The sequence below is a fragment of the Gossypium hirsutum genome, chromosome D02 (assembly GCF_007990345.1).
Source record: "Gossypium hirsutum isolate 1008001.06 chromosome D02, Gossypium_hirsutum_v2.1, whole genome shotgun sequence".
NCBI classification, from domain to species: Eukaryota; Viridiplantae; Streptophyta; class Magnoliopsida; order Malvales; family Malvaceae; genus Gossypium; species Gossypium hirsutum.
The window spans coordinates 62748121-62771004 of NC_053438.1; the positions used below are offsets into that span (position 1 = coordinate 62748121).

Consider the following 22884-nt stretch of genomic DNA (forward strand, 5'->3'; position numbering starts at 1 on the left):
TGATGGTTGATCGAGAGATTTTAAGCAGAAAGAAGAGAAAGAAAGTTTTAAGATAGAAAATAATTGAAGACTGGAATTAATAATTGATTTGCACCTCAACGGTTTAAATACAAAAAATTCAAGACTAAAAATAGAAAAAAGAGGTTCTAAAAAAATTGTTAAAAATCTGGTAACAATATTCCAAACAAATCAAAAACTAAGCTCCTAAAGTCAATGAGAATTATTAGCAACAGAAAAAATTAAATGGCAGCAATCTTAAACACACGATCTCAACAATATATGAAGAAAAAGAACACATTCTCCCAAACACAACAATCAAGATGTTCAGGTACTGACTTTAGCATTCTTTTAGAGCTCAATGCCTCATGTTGAGAATGAAAATAGAGTGTCTTTCTGGTTTTACCAGGATGTAATATGCTTCTTTGGGTTTGACTGAAGGAGAGGATTCATTGGGAAATTAATGTTCTTATTGCTGATTGACAATGAACTATTGAGATTATGTTGTTCTTTTGAAACCACCACGAATATGCAACCACTCTGGTGATACACCGCGAATGTATTCCCTCGTTGCTTGTGGACCAAATGCCATTCCAGTAGCATCAAACGTTTGTTGGCCATACTGAAATGACAAAGCAATTGTTATAGCAGATGTAAGTCTGGGGAAAAAGAAAAGAATCTCCTCAATGAAACATTCCAAAGTTTTTCCCCCTAACATGGTCAACGCTGCTGTTGAATGGAATTATTTCATTCAACACAAAGCAGTTCAGGGACTACCTAAGCAAGTTCGAGATGACTTGCAAGCATCTAACTTTAGAAAACTGAAACTTCAACATAGAAAGCATGTGTATATGGTAGCAACTAGAAAACATAAATTGAAGTAATTAAATAAAACAACAAAGTCAACAATAGATTAAATACTAACATCTTTAAGAGGAAATACTTCAATGGTAGGATTCATTCTTGAATTAACTGCTTCAAGCTTCATTGACAAGAACTGCAACAGCAGTAATAATATTTCAGAATAAAAGTTCGAGATTACTGGGGGCAAAATGTAAATTAAATACAATGATAGATAAGCAGAAGGAAACACACACCTCAACCTGACCCTGTAGTGATTGAATGTAATTGATTATCTCATCAAGAACAAAAGCCTTGCCAATGACCTGAGTCCAATAAACGGCTTAGTATGCGGCGTAAATATGCCATGCTCAGGCAAACTGAAGAGAAATTTTGATATGGTTTCAGTCATCGACCATGTCACCACATAAGTTATTGATGGGTGTCCAATCAACCAATATAAACCTACGCCTTAGTTTGCAAATTATGCAGTATAGGGAGTAGGATCGATCCCTCAGAGACTGGTTTACTGTAAATTGTTGCTCGCTTGACCAGATTTATATTGGGGCAGCTGTCGTGCCCAAGACGTTCGAGGGGATAAAAATTTGAAAACCTGAAATTAACAGAAAAATAACGTCAAAAGTAAAACTTGAAAACAGAATAATAAAAACCGTGAAATAAATATTAAGAAAAATTAATTAGAATGAGCTCAGCTTTAGACACGAATTTTCTTCGTTTTTGAATCGATCCTCGAAATTGGATGAACTCCTCTTTTCTAATAAGCTAGTTATAGCTACCAAGGACGCCTCGGGCACCAACTCTTCCTTGTGTAAATTAGTTATGGAACGTCCAATAACTAACTCTTACTGATCGAACAACCACGAAACTTTCATGATTTAGAACTCCGGCAGCTTTGCGTTCCAGAAGAGCCTAGCTCGAACCAATGCCCTCAACCGCGTGGGACATTTAAATCCGGTTACTACTTCCCTTGACGGAACCAAACAACAATCTCCATTTGGCACGCCAATGTGTTCACAGAAAACCGATTAGAAACGTTCCTTTCGGAATTCCAACTGTACGTCTAATCTCACTAAATCAAACGACGTCTTTTTTGACATAGTGTTGATCTGACTTTATGAGCTAACAAAATCATACTCTTAATCCGGAGAAGTATTAAGTACTGGAATTTTAGGAGTTAAATGGCTCGGGTTCGTAACTCACGGGTTTTGACGAGGCTAATTTTGGCCTAAAGCTGAAAATGGGTTTAGTTAGCTAAGGTTTGGGACATGTTGGTATTTGATAAATTTAATAAGGTAGAGAGGGTGAAAAGATAGGTGATGTGATTGAGTATGGGGGTTGGAATATATTAAAGTGGGGTGGTTTGAAAATAGATTTTGAAAAAGGAGTTGTAAATGATAAATAGTAACAAGCTGGAAGTTTTGGGAATTGAAAGTTAAAGAAACTAAAAACAATAAATAAATTTGTGAAAAGTTGAAAATAAAGGTGAAATGGATGGTTGGTTACTGGAACTAATAAATTGAAGGAAGACAAACTAAGAAATAACAAAGGCTACGTGAGAAAGGAGAGAATTGAGAGATAAAAGCTAAAATATTTTTTGATTGATGAATTAATGAACAATACAAGCTCTATTTATACTAGGGGATTTACTAAATTAGGAGCTAACTAGTCATAGGAAATCAAGGAAAAATAAAAATAAAAATATTCCATGACAAAAAATATCCCAAAATAATCTCCCCCACTAAGTCAACAAAATTTCCAGCTAATTAATATTGGAAAAATTCTACTTTGGCCCTCCTTCTTTGCTTCTTTCTTTAATTTGGCCCAATTGTTTCTTTTTTCTTCTATTTAGCCCCAAATTGCATTCCTGCACAAAATTCAATAAATATGGCTAAATTAGTGGTGCATTCTCATAAATTAACCAATTTAATTACATAAAATATGTAACTTTAGCATTTAATCAAATCCCCCCTACTTAGCTTATGCTAGTCCTCGAGCATTTTGTATGTTTCTGCAAAAGGAAAAATTTCCTCCAAAATAGGACTTGACCCTCATAGATTACACAATTCAACAATTTAATCATAGCACATTAACATCTCATATAACCTAGCCTAATAAGTAAGTAAATATATTTCAGAATTTATGAGAGCTTGATAGACTTACCTTTCATTTTATTATTTTATTTATTTATTTTTGTACTTAGGACATTATCGAATTTTTTGATGCGAGGCATGATGACAACCCAAGCACCATGTTTCGGTTACTCAATTCGGACATCTCTAAGCGGGTTATTTCGCCTTACTCATGATAACTTGTTTGCGGAATGAGTGCAAAGAAATTGGGCAGCCACACGAACCTTTTTACGCGAGATGTAATGACAACCCAAGCACTACATTCCGCTTGCTCAGCCCGATGTACAACCCCAATTTTTCACTCTTAACATTCGTATCAGAGGAGTGTTTTTTTTTTGCATTCAAAAATTTGACATATGATAAAAAGTAGGCAGTCAAGCAAACTCTTAATTCCCAAAAATTTCTTACCTACGAAGTTTAGGTTATTGAAAAGTTTATGTGTAAAGAACTAAATAGCTAAATAGGTCAAACCATAAGTGTACCATCCCCAATTTATCAAAAGAAAAATTTTACCTTTTACCGAAAACATGCAGAAATAGCGATGACAGATAAGCAAATTAGAACCAATTTATATTTCCTCCCCCTACTTATTTTACATTGTCCCAATGTAATTTAAAATATAAAAGTAAAGATAAGTAGGAGAAAGAGAGAAAAAGAAACTCCCCATGTATTTCAACGTCGTGGAGGGCGGTCTCGTAGGTAGAGTGGGCCTTAACTGAAAAAAGAATTTTGTGGGTTGACATGTGGAATTTAATTTTGTCTTGGAATGTTTTCCTGCAAAAATAAAAAATGAAAATAAAATAAAATAGTAAAAATAAATAATAATAGGAATTTTTTTTCAAATTTATTAGCTAAGCTATAAACTCGAGAAATAAATTATTAAAAACCAAGATTACGAGATTTGGTAAAACAGTTGTGATAAATGCACCAAGTAAGTTCCCAGGAAAGAGAGGTGAGTCACAATGGACATACTTAAGTACCAAGTCTTTCCTTAGGCAGAACTAATCCTTGACATGCATTTTCATTTTTCATTTTACCAAAAATTTTATTTGCATAAAGGAAAAGAAAATTTGGGTTGCCTCCCAACAGCGCTTTGTTTAACGTCTTTAGCTCGACGACCTGTTACTCAAATTCTGGGCTCATCGAGAACAATCTCCTCAATCGTGTGTGTTTGAAAATTCTCGTAGAAGGGTTTCAATCGTTGACCATTCACCTTAAAGCACTTCCGGGTTTCTTCGCTTTGAATTTCCACTGCACTATTTGAGAATAAATTAGTGATAGTAAATGGACCTATCCATTTGGATCGAAGCTTACTAACGAAAATTTTTAAGGTAGAGTCGTATAGGAGAACTTTTTGTCCTATTGAAAACTGCTTCCTAGTGATCATCGTATCGTGGAACGCCTTCGTCTTTTCTTTATAAACTCAAGCATTTTCATATGCATCGTTTCTAATTTTCTCGAGTTCCTGAATATCCAACTTTCGAGCTTTTCCTGCGGTCTCCATCTCCATATTACACTGCTTAACTGCCCAAAATGCTTTATGCTCTAATTCGACCGGGAGATGGCACAGTTTACCAAAAACAAGTCGATAAGGTGACATGCCTATTGGTCCTTTGTAAGCTGTCCTATAAGCCCAAAGTGCGTCATTCAATCTCAAGCTCCAATCCTTTCTGTTTGGTTTAACAGTCTTCTCCAAGATGGACTTCATTTCTCGATTCGACACTTTAGCCTGTCCGTTTGTCTGTGGATGGTAAGCGGTAGAAATTCATTGAGTCACTCCGTACTTCTCCACAAGTGCACTTACGAGCTTATTGAAAAAATGAGTTCCTCTATCACTGATTAATGCTCGTGGAGTTCCATACCTGGAAAAGATAGAACTTTTAAGAAAGTCAACCACAGTTTTAGCATTATCATTACGAGTGACTTTCGCCTCTATCCACTTAGAAACATAATCAACAGCTAAGAGTATATAAAAATTACCAAAAAAAGAAATAAAAGGACCCATAAAATCGATGCCCCACACATCAAAAATTTCGCAAATATGAATAGGAGTAAGGGGCATCTCATTTCGACGACTAAGGTTACCGACTTTTTGGCATCATTCACAGGTTTTATAGAATAAGAAGGCATCACAAAATATGTTTGGCCAAAATAGTCCACACTCGAGAATTTTATGTGCGGTACGTTTAGGTCCAAAGTGTCCTCCACATGCATAAGAGTGACAAAAAGTTAAGATAGACTGTACCTCTGTTTCTGCTACACACCATCGGATTACCTGGTCGGAGCAATGCTTCCAAAGGTAAGGGTCGTCCTAAATGTAATATCGAGCATCCTTTTTTATCTTATCTTTTTTAGACCTTGGTAATTCCGAAGGAACAGTACCTGTAACGAGATAATTTACTATGTCTGCGTACCAAGGATGAACCGCATTTGCTGAAAATAGGTTTTCATCTAGGAAGTTGTCTTTCAATGGTGTGTCGTCTACTGGAATTGGTAATCGACTCAGATGGTTAGCTACTAAGTTTTCGCATCCCTTTTTATCTCGAATTTCAAAATTGAATTCTTGCAGAAGTAGAATCCACCTAATTAGTCGAGGTTTTGCCTCCTTCTTCCTTATCAAATATTTCAAAGCTGCATGATCAGAAAATATAATCACTTTAGTTCCCAACAGGTAAGATCTAAATTTATCTAAAGTAAACACAACAGCTAACAATTCTTTCTCAGTGGTTGTGTAATTGCTTTGGGCAGCATCTAGTGTCTTCGAAGCATAGTAGATAACATGAGGCTCTTTCCCTATTCTTTGCCCAAGAACAGCTCCCACACTTCGATCACTTGCATCACACATGATTTCAAACAGAAAGTTCCAATTCGGCGGTTGCACTATGGGAGCAGAGACCAATTTTTGCTTCAGTACGTCAAATGCATATTTACAAGTTTGGTCAAATTTAAATTTTTTATCCTTCTGTAACAGACTGCAGAGCGGTTGCACGATCTTCAAGAAGTCTTTTATAAATCGTCTGTAAAATCCTGCATGGCCAAGAAACGAACGAATTTCCCTCACAGATGTTAGGTAAGGTAATGAGTTAATAATATCCGTTTTTACTTTATCGACCTCAATACCTTCTGAGGAAACTATATGACCTAAAATTAATCCTTTGTCAACCATGAAATGACATTTTTCATAATTTAAAACAAGATTAAATTCTAGACATCTTTGTAATATCTTAGCAAGATTATCGAGACATCCATTAAAAGAGTTACCGTACACTGTGAAGTTATCCATGAAGACTTCAATGATTTTCTCGACGTAATCAAAGAATATGCTTACCATGCATCTCTGGAAGGTGGCCGGAGCATTACAGAGTCCAAACGGCATTCGTCTATACGCAAACGTTTCAAAGGGGCACGTGAAAGTTATTTTGTCTTGATCTTCAGGCGCCACCGGAATTTGGAAAAATCCTGAATATCCATCGAGACAACAATAACGGGTCTTACCAGCTAATCGCTCGAGCATTTGATCGATGAAGGGAACTGGGAAATGGTCCTTCCGGGTAGCCGCATTCAACTTTCTGTAATCGATGCAAACCCTCCATCCATTCTGGACTCGAGTAAGAACTAGCTCTCCAGACGAATTTTTCACCACTGTCACGCCAGTTTTCTTGGGCACGACATGAACCGGGCTAATCCAATCACTATCAGAGATCGGGTATATCATCCCCGCATCCAACAATTTCTGAATTTCCTTTTTCACTGCCTCCATCATGGGTGGATTAAGGCGCATCTGAGCATCTCTTTTTGGTTTCGTGTTATCTTCGATGGAAATTCTGTGCATACAGGTGGATGGACTTAGCCCTTTTATGTCGGCTATTGTCCAACCAATAGCCTCTTTATAATCTCTCAGAACTCGAACTAGACTTTCCTCCTCGTCTTTGGTTAGTTTGTTTTACACTATTACTGGCAAGGCGTCTTTCTCTCCCAAAAAGATGTACTTGAGGTGGTCCGGTAATGCTTTAAGCTCCAAGGTTGGTGGCTGCAAAATCGAAGGTAACATTTTAGTTTGGGAAGGTAGTAGTTCAAATTGGTTACCTTGATTTGTCAACGATGGTTGCGTCTCCAAGTGTTTGACAATTTCGCGCAACGGATCTTCTATAACTGCTAACTCCTCGAGACGACTTAAAACATCCATGTCAATGCTTCTGTAAAAGACAGTTTCTAATTCATCAAAGTCATGATATTCAGAATAATTTTGAGTTAAACAATCTATACTATCGATACTGGAAATATTTGATAACGAGTTAGGATGACTCATGGCTTCGTAGGCATTGAATTTCACGATGTCGCCATCAAACTCCATTGTCAACGTTCCACTCTGAACATCAATTTTTGCGCTTGCGGTACTTAGGAATGGCCTTCTAAGCAAAATATCAGACGAATTAGTTGAGTTATCGTCCTCCATATTAATAATGTAGAAATCTGTAGGGAAAACTAATTCGTTAACTTTAACAAGGACGTCTTCAAGCAACCCTTCGGGATAGATGACTGACCTATCTGCCAACTGGATTATTACTCCTGTCTTTTTCAAAGGACCCGCGTTAATCAACTTATATATAGGATAAGGCATAACATTAATGGAAGCCCCTAAGTCACACATGGCTTTCTTAATGCCTACATTACCTATCTCACAGGAAATAGAAAACATACATTGGTCCTTGTATTTAGGCGGAACTTTCTTTTGCAGTACTGCGGAGGCATTTTCTCCTACATTTACTCTTTCGTTACCTATTAACCTCATTTTGCTAGTGCACAATTCCTTGAGAAATTTCGCGTAACGAGGGATTTTTTTGATGGCGTCGAGCAAAGGGATATTCACCTCCACTTTCCTGAACGTTTCAAGGATTTCTTTTTCTTCCTTTTCTTTCTTATCTTTCGCGAGTCTCCCTGGAAAAGGAGGTGGCACCACAACTGGTTTCTGAATTTCTGATTCTGGTCTGGCTTTTGGATCAGAGATCTATTTTTCCTGTTCGTTTTCTTGCCCATGACTTTTGTCTGGAACTGTTTCCAGAACTTTTCTGCTACGAAAAGTTATTGCACTTGCATTCTGCCGAGGATTCGGCTCTGTCTGGGAAGGTAATTTACCTTGAGATTCCAAACGATTAACTGCCATCGAGAGTTTACTAACTTGATTAGTTAACTTCTGAATTGATGAATCTGTCCTCTATTGATATTTTACAGCGTCGACGGCAAGTCTTTCCACAATAGCTTCTAGAGATGTGCTCGGCTTGGGTGGCAGTTGCGGTGGTCTTGGTTGGTACGATAGATTATATCGGGGGTTAGTTCCGTAACTCAAGTTAGGATGATCCTTCCACCCAGGATTGTAACTGTTGGAGAAATGATCATAACATCTTTGTGGAGGTCCCGAAAAACTTTCGACAGCGTCGACATATGTCGTTGAATTTTCGTTAAGGATTGGGCACAAATCCGTCGGACGTTCAAACGTAGTACAAATTCCACACAGTTGGGTCCGATTCTTCTTTTCTATAAGCATAGATTGAACAATATTAGTAAGCTTATCCAATTTATCTTCTAAGGATGAAACATTTACCCCATTAACCCGTCTTGTGGGTTCTGAATTCGGGAGATACTGTTGAGAATTTGCCACCATGGTGGATATCAGTTCTCTTGCCCTTTGAGGAGTCATATTGACAAGCGCCCCCCACTAGCCGCGTCAATCATTTTCATTTCCATAGGGAGCAAACCCTCGTAGAAATACTGAAGAAGTGATTGCTCGGTCAAACTGGGTTGAGGACAACTTGCACACAGTTTTTTGTACCGTTCCCAATAGTCATAGAGCGATTCACTTTCTGTTTGGCGGATTCCCACTATGTCTCTCCTAAGTTCAGCTACTCGTGATGCTGGGAAAAATCTGTCAAGAAAAACACGTGATAAGTCATCCCACGTTGTAATAGAACCTGGAGGTAAGTAAAATAACCATTCTTTTGCTGTATCAACTAAAGAAAAAGGAAAGGCCCGAAGTTTAATTTCATCTTCGGTTACTCCTTGTGGTTTAATGCTTGAGCAGACCATGTGGAACTCTCTCAAGTGAGTGTGTGGATTTTCATTCTTCGAGCCTCGAAAAGTGGGCAAAAGGTGGATCAGACCTGACTTCAGCTCAAATGGGGTTTCTCCGGCTGGATAGTTGATGCATAACGACGTTTGCTCGTTGGGAGCTGCGGCTAGCTGACGAATGGTTCGGTTCGCCATCCTTTCTGGTTCGCCGAGGTTGTCTTCTACTTCTTTTGTTTCAGGAAGTGGTTCGGTCTCAGGATCAACCACTTCGACTTGTTTCCCACGTCGAATTACCTCTGCACGAATAGCTTGTCTCAATTTTTCAATGTCGGTTTCTAAGAGCCCTTGTCCTATCTCAACCTCTGCTTTACTTGCACGTTTAAGAGCTTCTGTCTCTTTTCGTCATGCTCGTGCTGATTTTTCGATCACTGGGTTGTATTCGAGATCTTTGGATGAAGATCTGGTCATGAAGATAATTTAAACAATTATAAGTGTTGCCAGTCCCCGGCAACGGCGCCAAAACTTATGGGTGTCGAATCCACCAATATAAACCTACGCCTTAGTTTGCAAATTATGCAGTATAGGGAGTAAGGTCGATCCCTCAGAGACTGGTTTACTGTAAATTGTTGCTCGCTTGACCAGATTTATGTCGGGGCAGCTGTCGTGCCCAAGACGTTCAGGGGGATAAAAATTTGAAAACCTGAAATTAACAGAAAAATAACGTCAAAAGTAAAAGTTGAAAACAGAATAATAAAAACCGTGAAATAAATATTAAGAAAAATTAATTAGAATTAGCTCAACTTTAGACACGAATTTTCCTCGTCTTTGAACCGATCCTCGAAATTGGATGAACTCCTCTTTTCCAATAAGCTAGTTATAGCTACCAATGACACCTCGGACACCAACTCTTCCTTGTGTAAATTAGTTATGGAACGTCCAATAACTAACTATTACCGATCGAACAACCACGAAACGTTCGTGATTTAGAATTTCGGCAGCTTTGCGTTCTAGAAGAGCCTAGCTCGAACCAATGCCCTCAACCGCGTGGGACGTTTAAATCCGGTTACTACTTCCCTTGACGGAACCAAACAACAATCTCCACTTGGCACGCCAATGTGTTCACAGAAAACCGATTAGAAACATTCCTTTCGAAATTCCAACTGTACGTCTAATCTCACTAAATCAAACGACGTCTTTTTTGACTTAGTGTTGATCTGACTTTATGAGCTGACAAAATCATACTCTTAATCCGGAGAAGTAATAAGTACTGGAATTTTAGGAGTTAAATGGCTCGGGTTCGTAACTCACGGGTTTTGACGAGGCTAATTTTGGCCTAAAGCTGAAAATGGGTTTAGTTAGCTAAGGTTTGGGACATGTTGGTATTTGATAAATTTAATAAGGTAGAGAGGGTGAAAAGATAGGTGATGTGATTGAGTATGAAGGTTGGAATATATTAAAGTGGGGTGGTTTGAAAAGGGATTTTGAAAAATGAGTTGTAAATGATAAATTGTAACAAGTTGGAAGTTTTGGGAATTGAAAGTTAAAGAAACTAAAAACAATAAATAAATTTGTGAAAAGTTGAAAATAAAGGTGAAATGGATGATTGGTTACTGGAACTAATAAATTGAAGGAAGACAAACTAAGAAATAACAAAGGCTACGTGAGAAAGGAGAGAACTGAGAGATAAAAGCTAAAATATTTTTTGATTGATGAATTAATGAACAATACAAGCTCTATTTATACTAGGGGATTTACTAAATTAGGAGCTAACTAGTCATAGGAAATCAAGGAAAAATAAAAATAAAAATATTCCATGACAAAAAATATCCCAAAATAATCTCCCCCACTAAGTCAACAAAATTTCCAGCTAATTAATATTGGAAAAATTCTACTTTGGCCCTCCTTCTTTGCTTCTTTCTTTAATTTGGCCCAATTGTTTCCTTTTTCTTCTATTTAGCCCCAAATTGCATTCCTGCACAAAATTCAATAAATATGGCTAAATTAGTGGTGCATTCTCATAAATTAACCAATTTAATTACATAAAATATGTAACTTTAGCATTTAATAAGTTATCAATTTACCAATAAGCAGAGACAGATACAGCAAACCAGGGACTAGTTTTTTAACATTTAGTAATTATATATATATTTTTTGTCATCTTTTACTATCAATATTTTTTCCTTTTATTAAATCTAAACATATACAATTTAAATTTTTTTAACATTTACATTATAGTATAATATATTTAATTTTTATATGATAAATAAATTACTTAATATACTCATGACCAGTGTTTACCCCTTTAATAAGCCTACAAAACGTGGATGATTTATAACTGGACTCGCTTCAGTAGATATCTTAGAAAATCAAAAGAAAATTTTATTTAATACATAAACTAAACTAAAATAAATAACATATCATTATCATAAACTTGAAAATGATGGGTCAATTTGAGTCAGACTCTGGCTTTGAATATTAGAGCTTGAGTTCGACCTATATTTTAAACTAATTTAAATTTTTTGCTCAAGCTCATTTTCAAGTTTAATATTTTTGTCCTAACCCTTTTCAAGTTTCGAGTGTACCTTCAAGCTTAAGTAGGTAGCTTGACCTCAAATAGGTCTACTTAATAGTTTTAAAAGTTATTATCAATGATAATTATATTTTACTTTTGTTTTGTTTTGTTTTTACTTTTTATTTCTTTTTAAATTATTTTATGCATATGTATGTTAAATATTTAAAACTTCAATTTAATTTAATTATATATTAACATTGAAATTAATTTTTTTTTATTTTTTTACTTTTATATTTTAGTTAATTTCTTTTCCGTTAAAATTTTCTAAATAAAGATAATTAAATTAATTTTACATGAAAATTTAATAATTTTATAATTAAAAATAGACAGAAAAAAATAGAACAAAACTAAATAATAAAAAGAATATAATCATTTTTTTATTTTAAACTTAAAGAGGGATGAGTGGGTGTTCTTTACACTAAATTCAAGAGGATAAGTGTCCTTTACCTATTTATTTAAAAAATAAATAACGATGTTATAATTATAATCTACATTGTAGCTTCAATTTGATGGGGTTTTTTTTTCTTATAAATTTATTAATTGAGATGATGAGAGTATAAATATTATATGAAAAGGGTAACAAAACTTAAGTTGTTAGCTGATGGATTGTTGAGAACTACAAAAATAAAATCTATTTAAATAAATGAAGTTTTGTAGTTAATTGTGAGTAGGGTTGAATTCACGAAGATGAGTAATAATTTTATTTATTTAATAAACAAGTAAAATAAAAATTAAATAAAGATATTTGAAATTAAAAACTAAAATTAAAACAAAGTAAAAAGAAATCGTAAAATAAAATATAAGACAATCTCGGTTTCATTCAAGAGTTTGATCATTGATACAAAAATGATTTCAATGCTTTTTAATAAATTGGTTATAGTTGCTGATGATTGTCAAGCAACTTAATCTCTTTTTACCTTCTTGATAACCAAGACAATCGTCATTAATTACCTTCCTTATTGACAAATAATCCTATAACAGTCGTTTAGGATTTAATCTATCAGTAGCATTGAGAACAAAAAAAAATCTAATTCTGACCAACAAACATACAATCAAAGTTCATTTAAGTTAGATCGCACGCTCACACTACACGAACAAAGATGTAGTTCGTGACAAATATTAGAAATCAATCAATTGATTAAATACCTAATTGATAATGCAATCATTTTAAGCTATCAAATACTGGTAAAATATTTAACAAACTTGAACAATTGTAATTAAACTAGAAGATATGCAGATACCAAAGAAAAAAGAAAAGATTAAGAATAATTCGAACTCACAAACTTTATAGAATCAAACTTCAAATAATTCTTTGACTAAAAAGGAAAAGTTTAGCAACCCATGAAGACAATAAAACACAAAATCAAAATAAAATTAAGGGTGGTTATGTTTCCGTCTCCCAAACAAAAGTGCCATTGAATACATAAACCAAAATTTTTATAGATTTGTTTGATAATTTTCACGTCAAACTTTCAGACCGTTTTTTACACCTTCCTGATTTTTTAGGCACTTCGAATTATTATGGATCTAAAACGGAAGTCTATAACTCAAGTTATGACTAAAATACTGAAACTACATTGTATTAAAAGTCCAAATCGCAAAAACTTGTCAAAATTATACTTTAAACTCATTTTTCTCTAATTATTCTCTAAATTTATAATAAATAAAATATAACCATTAACATTATCCAAGAGAATGCCTTTACTTTATCATGAATGAAAGATACTGGTTGGCAATTAGAATACCTATAAAGCTGTAAATTATATTAGAGTAGAAATCGAAACCCCAGATTTTTTAAAAAAAGAAAGCAAGGCTCGACACATTTATCTAAGATGTTCCAAGTTCTCATTGCTGCAATTGTTTGATGCAACTCTTCTTTACCAAGCAGTGATGAAAGGGAATTGATTCGGGTCCTGCTGAGAGAAGTTCTACAACAAGTGAATAATACACCTGTGGAAGTAGCAACCTACGCAGTTGGACTGGATACGCGGGTGACACAGCTAATAAATCTCTTAGACGTGAAGTCCAGTGGCATTAAAGTTGTGGGGCTTCATGGGATTGGCGGGATTGGGAAGACAACCCTTGCCAAGGCTGTCTTTAACAAGATACTCGTATACTTTGACCACCGCAGCTTTATCTCAAATGTCAGAGAACTTTCAAAACAAGGAGATGGTTTAGTATCTCTCCAGAAAAAACTCATTGGTGATCTCTTCGGTTTCACTGGTAATTTTCATCTTCCTGCGGATGAAGTCGATGCTAATGCCTCGAGAATCAGAAAGATTATTCATGAAAAAAGGGTTCTAACTGTCCTGGATGATGTCGACCAAGAAAACCAACTGAATGCACTAGGACTAGGTGCAAGAGTCAAATGGCAAAATGATGGCAGTATTTGGATCATTATTACAACAAGAAATAAAGGAGTTTTAAATGAATGTTACGTAAATCGGACTTACGAGGTCAGGGAATTGCATTTTGATCAAGCACTAGAACTTTTCAGCTATCATGCGCTCAGAAGAGAGAAACCAACAAAAGAGTTTGAGCAATTGTCCAAGCAACTTGTAGCTCTCACTGGGAATTTACCTTTGGCTTTGGAAGTGTTCGGTTTTTTTGTTGGACAAGAGGAAGGTAACAGAATGGGAAGATGCTTTGAACAAGTTGAGAGATGTTCGTCCACACGAGCTTCAAGATGCGTTGAAGATAAGCTTCGATGCGCTAGACAGAGAAAATCAATGCATATTCCTAGATGTAGCCTGCTGTTTTCTCGATTTGCATACCAAGAGAGAAGACATAATTGATGTATTGAGAGGATGTGGTTTCAATGCTGAAATAGGGTTAAGAGTTCTTGAGGAAAAATCACTGATTAAGTTCTTTGAGGGCGATGCCCTTTGGATGCATGATCAACTTAGGGACATGGGAAAAGAGATTGTGCAAAATGAAAACGACGATCCTGGAATGCGCAGCAGGCTCTGGGATCGAAATGTCTTGCATTTTGATATTGATACATTACTTCGTTATACTATTGACAATAGGGAACAAGAAGCATTGAGGGTATTGTAATGGACATGAAGAAAGTCGAGAATGGAAATCAGGTGGTAGTCCATACAGAACCATTTAAATCAATGGTGAATCTAAGATTGCTTCAGGTGAATCATGTGAAACTGGAAGGAAAGTTTAAATTTGTTCCTCATGAACTCAAGTGGCTTCAACGGCTAGGATGTGCATTGAAAACTCTTCCTTCTGATTTTTGTCCTCAAAAGCTTGCTGTCCTTGATCTCTCGGAAAGCAAAATCGAAAAGCTATGGAGCTCTTACTCTAACAATGTAATGACATATCGTTATATATATACACACTGTCTACTTTCTTCTGCTTGTAACTAGCTAGTTTGTGGAAATATATAAGCAATATTTTTTTGTTTCAGGTTGCTGAAAACTTGATGGTCATAAACCTGGGTGGTTGCCCTCATTTTGCTTCTCTTCCTGATTTATCGGGACACAAAAACCTGCAAAAGATTGTTCTCGCATATTGTGTAAAACTGATAAACATTGACAAGTCAGTTGGTACTTTAATTTCCTTGCACCACTTGGATATGACTGGCTGTTTAAACCTTGTTGAATTTCCAAGTGATGTCTCAGGGATGAAAAACCTTCAAACCCTTGTCCTCACCGATTGCTCCAATTTGAAGGAATTACCCGAGGACATAGGCAGCATGAGGTCACTCAAAGAACTATATGTTAATCGAACTGGCATCGAGAAGCTGCCAGAATCTATTCACCGTCTCGAGAAACTTGAAAAACTGAGCCTAAATCGTTGCATACATATCAAACAGTTGCCAAGATGTGTAGGAAAGCTAGCGTCTCTGAAGGAACTTCATCTTGATGGATCTGGATTACAAGAATTGCCTGATTCTGTTGGATATTTGGAGAACCTGGAGAAATTAAGTTTAATATCTTGCGAATCATTGACTGCAATTCCTGATACTGTCGGCAATCTCAACTTATTGAAAGAGTTGTTCATAAAGGGTAGAGCAATCACAGAGTTGCCAAATTCTATCGGGTCTTTATCATATCTCGAGCGCTTGAATGTTGGAGGCATACTGAGTTGCCAGTATTACTGAGTTGCCAGAGTCTTTTGGGATGTTGGAAAATCTCATCACGTTAAGATTGAACGAGGGTAGAAAGCTTCATAAACTTCCATCCTCAATGGGCAATTTGAAGTCATTGCATCATTTATATATGAAGGAAACTGCTGTGACAGAATTACCAGAAAGCTTTGGCATGCTCACAGGTTTGATGGTGCTGAACATGAGAAAGGATCCCAACAAGCAAGAGCAACCAAATTCATCATTTGTAGCGTTGCCAGCATTTTTCACAAATCTCTTATCGCTGCAAGAACTTGATGCTCGGACCTGGAGAATATGTGGTGAAATCCCAGATGATTTTGAGAAGCTGGCAGCGATAGAGATTCTGGATTTGGGTAGCAATGATTTCTATAAACTACCATCAAGTCTAAGGGGACTGTCACTTCTAAGAGATCTCAAGCTGCCCAAATGTGAAAAGCTTCAGTCCCTGCCTCCACTTCCCTCTAGTTTGTAGAAGTTGAATCTTGCAAACTGTATATCATTGGCGACATTATCTGATCTTTCCAATATAAAGGGGTTACAAGAATTAAACCTTACAAACTGTGAGAAATTGGTAGATTTGCCAGGCCTTGAGTCCTTAACGTCCTTGAGAGAATTGTATATGAGTAACTGCAGTACCTGCGCTTCAGCAGCAAAGAAAAGACTCTCCAAGGTTAGTTTTCTTTCTTTTAGAAAGTTTATATTTAATGCACCTTCAGTTTATAAAGCTTGGTATATTTATAATGACAAAACATCTTTTTATAATCTTTCCATGTAGTATATTTTATCATCTCACCTTAATGTTTAGATTCAAGTTTCAAGATAAAAACACAGTAATATTTTTCCAATTTTGTGAAGAACTTAAATATGGTATAAATAGATATTATATATAATATTTTCTATTGAGTTTATTCAAACAATAAATAGCAAATAAATCACGTTTGGGATGGAGCTTTTGAATATTGATGCAACTAATTTTGCAGGTTTATCTCAAGAATCTGAGAAATCTAAGCATGCCTGGAAGTAGAATTCCAGATTGGTTTACACAAGATATGGTTACCTTTTCAAGCCACAAAACCCGTGATCTCACTGGGGTGATAATCGCAGTTGTTGTTTCCATTAACCATCATATTCCAGATGAACTGAGATACCAACTGCCTGCCGTGCCGGACATTCAAGCACAGATCTTCAATGGCGAGGAGGCAACAATGACCACTGCATTGAACTTAATTGGGGTACCTAGAAGCAACCAAGACAATGGTCACTTGTGTCGATATCCCGCATATCGTCCCTTGGTTTCCATGTTGAAGGATGGTTTTAAGATTAAAGTGACCAGGCTAAACCCGCCCTACGTACAGGGCGTAGAGCTGAAGATAGCTGGGATTTTTCTAGTTTATGAAAACGATGATGATTATGGTGGCGATGAAGATTCACTGGATGAGAACCAGCAGTCTGTATCAGAAAAATTAGCCAAGTTTTTCAGCTCTCTTGAAGAAAATGATGGAATTGATCACCAATCCAACTGCAGCCAGTAAGAAACAAAAACGTCGCCCAATCAAATCGTGCTGCAGTTGGTGCGGGAGGTTAAGCGTAAAATCATGAGAGATTTCAAGGCGTGTATGCCTATTTCTGTTATTTCACTTCACTCTAGTTGAACGCAGTATACATTCTTAGCATCCATTTGGATGGATAATGAAATAGATTTTAGTGAGTCCAAAGACGAGGGTGACAATAAAATTAGTTATGGGCATATTCAAGCCCTAAAATTGTAACTTTAATCCTATAACAGAATCTAATTGTTTTTAGCTCGAACTAGTCGATAAATTAGATTAAATATATTGAGCGGTTGTTTATATTAAATTATTCACCCCATAACATAACCTAATTGTTTTTTCACTCGAACTATGTTGTTCTTGTTATTAGAATATAAGGACAATTACGAATCAATCTATCTTTATTAACTATGTATTAATTTAAATATTAGAAAAGGGGCCCTTTTTGAATCAAAATAAAAAATAATATTTAAGAGACGATTTTCTCCTATCTCATAAATCGAAGAATGAATAAATAACAAAACATGAAAACTAAAACACAAACTTGAATCTTATAATCTTATACCCGAGCTTGATTTACCGCCTAAGCTGATTAATTTCTTAGCTATTCATAACAAAAGATTGATTAAGGAAATAATAAAGGCTATATTCACAATTTAACCCTTAAGCTATACTTGTTTTTCCACATTGGTACTTGAGTTTTGCATGTTTTAATACTTAAAAGTTAATAATATAAAAAAATACCAATCAAAATGTGTCACGTCATTGATGACATGGCACATTGATCAAGTTGACATGGTATTGACCAACATTGACCTTGTATTGACCCACATTGGTCTATGTTGACTGAGCATTGACCAATCTTTGACCCTTTTTGACTTAGGTTGATAAGTAATTGATGGGTAAAAAATCATTAAAAAGTATAAAAGAAATATTTAAAATGAAAATAGCTTGTAAAAAATTATTTAAAAATATATGAACATATATATAAATTATTTAAAAAATATTAAATATTGTAAAAAAAATCTTTGAAATTGTACCAAAATGGTTAAAAATGAATAATTTCCACGGATATTCCCTCATTTTAGGGGGCGTTTGGTTGGGGGGAATATGCATGCATTCCACCCTAATCTGTGGGCCCACCACCAAACGGGCGTTTGGTTGCCCGTAATGTTATTACGGCCTGATTCGGATCCGCCCCTATTACGCCCATTGGCTGTAATAGTCATTCCACCCATTCAGCAACGATTAGGGATTCCGCCCGCGTTTCTTATTTTTTCCCATTGTTTGCCCTCATCAAGCTTCCGATTCTCCCACGTTTCCCTTCCGATTCGGTTCCATCGATTTCTGCTTCTTCTTCTCGTACAATTTTTTTCTTCTCGTTTGTTTCTTAAAATCGATTTTTTTCCCTTCCATTGATTTCTGCTTCTTTTCTTCATTTTATCAAGAACAAAAAACCGATTTTTAGAGGTAATGTATTTTCACTCTTTGCTTAAAACTGATTTCCAGAGGTAATGTTGAGTTCTGTTTATTTGCATTTCTTGAAATTTGTTGGAGTTCATGTTTTGGTTTCTGTATTAAGTTGGATTGTTTAAAACCTTGCTGGTTTTCAGTATACTGCTCTTCTTTTGATAGGAACAAGTACCAATTGGCTCTGCAGAGGTTCGGGCTATTTTCAGCAGTGGTAGTGGTCGTGTTACTGGATGTATGGTAACAGAGGGAAAGATAGTGGATGATTGTGGCATCCGTGTCAATTGAAATGGTCGCACAGTCCATGTCGGTGTTCTTGATTCATTGCGAAGGGTTAAGGAAATTGTTAAAGAGGTATGTTGTTGATTAATAGTACTGTTTTTTTTTCTTTGTTCACATTTCTATCATCAGCTCTCTTTAATATGAAATTTTAATACATGCTGACTCTTCCAGTAAACTTTTTCATGTCTTTCTCATAAGTACCTGCTGGCATATTGGCTAATACAGATAAGTATGTGAATATTATCTAATAATTGTGCTTGGGAGGGTTTGATGAGTTTGATATGCTGCCTAGTAATTTGACATAAAGATAAGAGAAAAAAATCAAAATAATGGATAAAATTGCATATAAAGAGATCCGCAACCAGAAGTTTCTATGTTGAAATTTAGATGGGAGATCATCATATATTTGATTAATAATAAGTCAAGTTTAGCTAAGCAGTGGGATGAACAAAATATTGAATTCTTTGTACTTGTTTCCAACTTGGATTATATGAAGTGTGGTAAGGTTTGTTTTGTAAAGATAGCAACCTGCATTGACGATTTTCTTAAAAGCTAGGTGATCCTCAACTGAAATTTTGAATGATAGACTGAACTTATGTTCATCTTTGATTGCCTTTGTGGTTGGAAGTGTTTTGCCTTCGAGTGTACTTTTGGATCCTTTCCCCAACCAAAAAAAGTGTTTTTTTTAATTTATTTTAGTATGAATGGTATGATTGACAATTAGGAATTTTCTTAAATTTAAAAAGTGTTTTTTAAATCTATTTTCTTTACTATACTTTCTATAATAATTAGGAATTTTCAGTTTCACAGGATGCCAAAGATAGATTTTGATTATAGTATATATATTGTAGCAACAGTAGATGCATCTAATTGTAGTGGGCTTCTCCTGTTCATTTGTCTGATGAAATGGTTCTAATTCAATGCCTTGGAACATCTTTTGATCTTAGTCTTTTACTTGTCAGTGACCTAATCTTTGTCCTGATTTTTGTAATGTAAGATTCACTGGCATTGCTTTTAATGCCTTTGCCTTGGTTTTGTTAATCCTTTTCATTATGTTGAGAAATGTTTATGGAAGTTACTTCTATTACATGAAGTTTAATGTTTGGTAAAGTTGAATTGTGGTCTTGTACTTCTAGATCATGTTTGAAGATGCTTTTTCGAGAGAGACTAGGTCAATTATCATGCAAAATGACTATATCAGCATCAATATCTTCAGCTTTCTTACTAAAATTGTATGGTTGATAATTTAGGGGATGCAGGAATTCTCCTTTGTCTCATATTTAGTTGATAATTTTGTGGACTGGTAAATGCTGGTTTGGAGTGTGGTATGGGAGTGGAAGATTATGATTAATGGCAGGAAGGAGATATTCTTGAGGCCTTCAACACTGTTCAAAAGAAGCGAACACTTGAAGAGGCATCTGCTTCAATGGCAGCCGCACTGGAAGGAGTAAGAGTTGAGTTGTAGAATGACACTGGCTTCAAAACTCAGATCATTTGGTTTTCTTGATGGAATCAAAATTTTCATAAAAGAGGCAAACCACCATGTAGTGTGTTTACTGCTGCTTTGGCCATTGCTCAATGTGCATTGATATAAGAGATTTTGCCTCATGCAACTTATTTTGGAATGTAGCATGTTGAGGTTTGTGGACATGCAAATTTTTGCCATTGTTGTTTTATTTTTATTTAATGTATGCTGTATATATTAACATCTCATTCCAGCTTTGCATTTGGAAAGACTGGATAGTTAGTTACATATTCCACAGGATTCATTGTAGAAAATACCTTGGAACATTTAACCCAAAATGGGGAAAAAGGAATATAGTTGGATAAATGTGGGATAAGGTCTTGAAACTTGCTGGGACAATCTGATGCATTTTCTCATCCTGTGAATCTGTATCTGTGAGCAGAGTTTAAAAAGAAAAGACAGGATTTAACCATCGGTCGTGAACTGGTGGCTCATCTCATTTTGGTACTATATCGATGGGTAAATATATTTTTTAGTCCTTATTTTTGGTTTTAATGTTCATTTTGGTACTTATGTTTTTTATGGTCGTATTTTGTTTCATTTTGGTTTCATCATTTCAACCATTCAAGGAGGATCGGCAATTGGTTTGAGTATAAATTATTAAATTTAAAAGGTTTTCATTTTTGTTTAAAATTATATATTTACCTCCGATTAAACAGTTCAAACAAATAAAAAAAAAGGTTTCTACTCAAATGTATTTGTTTTTGACTCAATATTTAAATAAAAAATGTTCTTACACCAACATTATAAACTTTTTTAATATACATTTATTTGACAAATTAATTGCCAAAATATATTTTTTATGAAACATGAAATCGGGCTGTTATCTTTTTAAAAAATGTCGTATACCTTCTAAAAGAGTAAATTAATTTTTAGAAATATTTCTTTTTTGAATGAAATTTATTTTTCATCAATTTTTAAAATCTGCAAATAAAATAGACTCTAAATCTTTAGATAATATGCTATTTTTTATAAATATAAATATTTTTCTCACAAAATATAATTTTTTATCAATTTTATTTTCATATAAAAAAATGAGTTTTTACATAAAATGATTTTTTATTTTTTAAATTATATTTTATAGTATTATATATTATGATTTTATTAAATTCATATAAGAATATTTAATATTAAGAATTTTATTAAATTATATATTTTTATTAAATTATATTTAATAATAATTATGTTAAAATATGATTAAATTATTTATTATTTATATTAATAATCTTATTAAAATTTAATAACAATAACAATAATCATCTGCCTAAAAAATTCTGCTAAGGGTATTCTAGTCATTTTAGTTTTTTTCCTTATGCTATTACAACATCATTCCATTCAACCAAACAAAATAATACTATTACAGTTCTATTCCATTCCATTCAACCAAAAAATTGAATTACTATCACGCCTCTATTCAATTACAGCTCTATTTCATTACACCTCTATTCCATTACAGCTCTATTCCATTACAGCGAACCAAATGTGCTGATGTAGATTGTGGTTTGTGATACATCTAACCCAATCCCTTCTTTCACTGCATTTTCTTGGTTTAGTGAAACACAGTGTATTGTACGTAATTTTAGAAGAAATTATTATCAACATGAAAATTAATAGCTTTTAAAGAATGTTGACAAATTTTTAATATTTTTATAATTTTTACAAGTTTTTAAAAATATTTATTTATATTTTTTAATTTTTTTACTAGTCAATCATTGGTTAACACCCGGTCAATGCAGGTCAACATTGGTCAACACCAAGTCAACTTGCCACATCACCGATTAACTTTGCCATATCATTGATCAATGTGTCATGTCACTAGTTAACCTACCATGTCATCGATAACATGGCACGTTCTGATTGGTCATCTTTTTTAACGTCGTTAGTTTTTAAATACCAAAATGAGTAACGGTGCAAAGTTCAAGTATCAAAATGGGATAAAAAAATTTAAGTACTAATGTGGAAAAACGGATATAATTCAGAGGCTACTTTGTGAATAAAGCCAATAATAAAAGAAATTTTTATCGAAACTAAAACATGAAAGCAAGTTAAAAGGAGAGTGAGTCTCTCTGGCCAAAAAAAGTTTCAAGATTAAGGGTCAGTTATCAATTACTATTGGAGTTAATAAATGTTGTGGAAAAGTGCAGTTTGTTAAAGCATTTTGTATTATGGTAAAAAATTGGGATGGGAAGTTAAAATGTTTATTTTAGACATGATATGGAAAAGTAAAAAATAATTAATTAAATTATATTTAAATAATTTAATATACCTATACATGGAATGTAAATTTTAAATATTTTTAAGTAATTAATATA

The 22884-nt window shown here is 34.6% G+C and overlaps 2 protein-coding genes and 2 long non-coding RNA genes across 5 annotated transcripts; 2 read left to right on the top strand and 2 right to left on the bottom strand.

Annotated features, from left to right (window-relative positions):
- Window positions 1-514: 514 nt before the first annotated feature.
- On the bottom strand, window positions 515-1147 carry LOC107909601 (uncharacterized). Its single transcript, XR_001687282.2, has 3 exons — window positions 1095-1147; window positions 923-994; window positions 515-619 (listed from the first exon to the last, which is right to left on the bottom strand). It is a non-coding gene; the product is annotated as an uncharacterized lncRNA (long non-coding RNA).
- Window positions 1148-6930: 5783 nt separating this feature from the next.
- On the bottom strand, window positions 6931-8151 carry LOC121214578 (uncharacterized). Its single transcript, XM_041088354.1, has 2 exons — window positions 8028-8151; window positions 6931-7925 (listed from the first exon to the last, which is right to left on the bottom strand). The coding sequence occupies exons 1-2, from the start codon at window positions 8149-8151 to the stop codon at window positions 6931-6933; spliced, it is 1119 nt and encodes a 372-aa protein (XP_040944288.1).
- Window positions 8152-14597: 6446 nt separating this feature from the next.
- LOC121214761 (uncharacterized) lies at window positions 14598-17433 on the top strand. Of its 2 annotated transcripts, none has more exons than XR_005910500.1 (2): window positions 14598-16415; window positions 16726-16865. XR_005910500.1 is itself a non-coding variant. In XM_041088969.1 (2 exons), the coding sequence occupies exons 1-2, from the start codon at window positions 16365-16367 to the stop codon at window positions 17275-17277; spliced, it is 603 nt and encodes a 200-aa protein (XP_040944903.1). In that variant the 5' UTR covers window positions 15420-16364; the 3' UTR covers window positions 17278-17433. The 2 variants fall into 2 exon arrangements, 1 of the variants encoding a protein (XP_040944903.1); XM_041088969.1 differs by having other exon boundaries at window positions 15420-16415; window positions 16726-17433.
- Window positions 17434-18409: 976 nt separating this feature from the next.
- LOC121214762 (uncharacterized) lies at window positions 18410-20878 on the top strand. Its single transcript, XR_005910501.1, has 3 exons — window positions 18410-18765; window positions 18931-19119; window positions 20298-20878. It is a non-coding gene; the product is annotated as an uncharacterized lncRNA (long non-coding RNA).
- The last annotated feature ends 2006 nt before the right edge of the window (window positions 20879-22884 follow it).